Genomic DNA, 2,367 nt, shown 5'->3' on the forward strand with positions numbered 1-2,367 from the left:
AAAAGGCCTTTTCTAGAGACGAAGTAGTGCAACGGTGAACAATCTCGGAGGCTTACTGTTATACGCCTCCTATAGGCCTTGTCTGGAACCAGCTGCTCCGCCTCGTATCAGCTGACCAATGACGTTGCTCAAAACAATTCCGTATAAACCGGATACAGTTCGCGAGTCATATGACTGCTTCGCTGCGACAAAGTAAGTTGTAGAAATTTATTGTCCGTTAGTAATAACGCGATATATATGTAAAATACTAGAGTTGTACGTGCACTTTTCGTTAGCATTGATCGTGTTACGTAGTTGAAGGCTTGACAACTTTAAAAATTCATGTTATCATGGGGATTAGACATTTTCGAGTGATTCCTATATCCCCCTTTCTACAGTACTTTCCCCACTTAGTCCAGAACCACTGCCCTGGCAGTGCACGTCTTCCAGTCACTCTGTGACAGTGGGGTTGACTGTAGTTAACTGTTAAGTTTTTACTGCTAGTATACTAGGATTAGGAAACATAGATAGTTTAGCCTCTAGGCCCGTTACTTTCTTTACATTATGTAACAAATGCAGAATATTTCGCATTTGTTATTGGAATACTATAAGTATAAATTATAATTACTACTACTAGTATTACTAATAATACCAGGAGTCTATCAATAATAACACCCTGATAATACCAGGGGCAGGAGTAAGATAATATAGGATATCCTATATTATCTTACTGCTGATAATACTACTACTCCGTACTCGGGTTCCCTAGCTTACCAGCTAGGGCTCTTAACCCAGGACTTCATTATGTTGACTATTGACGATTGACTCAATCTTTTTTTTATATTTGCAAAGTATAACAGATAAAATGGTGCCTAGAATCATCGTGTTAGTGGCAGTGCTGTGCGTGGCACAAGGCGCTATGCTCAGATACGATCCTGACCTCTTTGATTGGGAGGTTTTCAAACAAGTTCACGGTAATAACTTTATCCCGTTCCATAAATTTTTTGGGGGGCTGGAATTGGCCACAAATTTATACATTTTGATTTAATGAGAATGACATACATTATCACATCAGAATAAGCATGTTTGAATTGTTAAGTTTTAAGAGTTTCAAACCTCATTAACGAAAATGCTGTGCGGAATAAAAATGGAAAACATTGTTGTGTGTGCAGTCAAGAATTACATCACTGAACTGGAAGAAGCCCTAAGAAAAGAAATCTTCTATAGAAATACCAAGGTTATCATACGACACAATGAGGAGTTTGCAGCCGGCAAGCATACCTACAACATGGGAGTGAACAAATACACGGACCTGGTACGTTGTTAACACGTGACACTCGTGTTTGAATATACGTCCGAGGTTGCTACTATAAATTGAACATCGTATAGCGTTTGTTTTATGCAGCAGGAGTAACGTGTCCGATATTGTTACAAGAAAATAACACATGGTCATAGTGGTAATTTTATTGTGGGGCAGGATGCTCTGTTATTGTAATATCTGATGTTGTACATCCTGTTAACATGTACATATCATGCAGCAGCAGCAACAGTAGCAGCAGCAGAAGTAGCAGTAGTAGCAACAGCAGCAGCAGCAACAGCAGTTGCAGCAACAGAAGCAGCAGCAGTGGCAGCAGCAGTGGCAGCAGCAGTAGCAGCAGTAACAGTAGCAGTAGCAGTAGTAGTAGTAATAGTAGCAACAGCAGCAGCAGCAGCAGCAGCAACAGCAGCAGTAGCAGTAGTAACAACAGCAGCAGCAGCAACAGCAGTAGCAGCAACAGCAGCAGTAGTAGTAGCAGCAGCAGCAGCAGCAACAATAGCAGCAGCAGTAACAGCAGAAACAGCAGCAGCAGCAGAAACAGCAGTAACAGCAGCAACAGCAGTAGCAGCAGTAACAGCAGCAGCAGCAACAGCAGTAGCAGCAGCAGCAGCAGCAACAGCAGTAACAGCAACAGCTACTCCTGCGTGTAGATCGCACCCACCTATACGCAGCAGCAGCAGCCTTGCCCGTGCCCGTCCCTCACGAGTCACGACCCCCATATTGACTCCCCCTTGACTCCAACAGGAGCACAAGGAGTTTGTTCGCCTGATGAACGGATACAAGGGCCATGCGCGTAACGTCAGCAAGGCGGCCTCCGAGGGCTCCACCTACCTCAGCCCGATGTTCGTGAAGCTACCAGACAGCGTCGACTGGAGGAAGAAGGGAGCCGTGACGCCGGTGAAGGATCAGGGCCAGTGCGGATCCTGCTGGTCGTTCAGCACCGTGAGTGTTCTGCGTCGTTGTTCGTTAGTGTTTCGCGCCGTCGTTGTTCGTTAGTGTTCCGCGCCGTCGTTGTTCGTTAGTGTTCCGCGCCGTCGTTGTTCGTTAGTGTTCCGCGCCGTCGTTGTTCG

At 45.0% G+C, this 2,367-nt stretch overlaps 1 protein-coding gene across 1 annotated transcript in view; it reads left to right on the forward strand.

Annotated features, from left to right (window-relative positions):
• The first annotated feature begins 133 nt into the window (after positions 1-133).
• Positions 134-2,367, forward strand: part of LOC106817181 (cathepsin L-like) — an 11,733-nt gene continuing 9,499 nt past the window's right edge. Inside the window, 4 exon segments of the mRNA XM_014821839.1 lie at positions 134-191; positions 833-953; positions 1,152-1,294; positions 2,042-2,239. Of these exon segments, the coding sequence (XP_014677325.1) occupies positions 171-191; positions 833-953; positions 1,152-1,294; positions 2,042-2,239 (483 nt within the window). The 5' untranslated portion in view covers positions 134-170.

Source organism: Priapulus caudatus, unplaced genomic scaffold (genome assembly GCF_000485595.1).
Source record: "Priapulus caudatus unplaced genomic scaffold, Priapulus_caudatus-5.0.1 Scaffold1621, whole genome shotgun sequence".
NCBI lineage: Eukaryota > Metazoa > Priapulida > Priapulimorpha > Priapulimorphida > Priapulidae > Priapulus > Priapulus caudatus.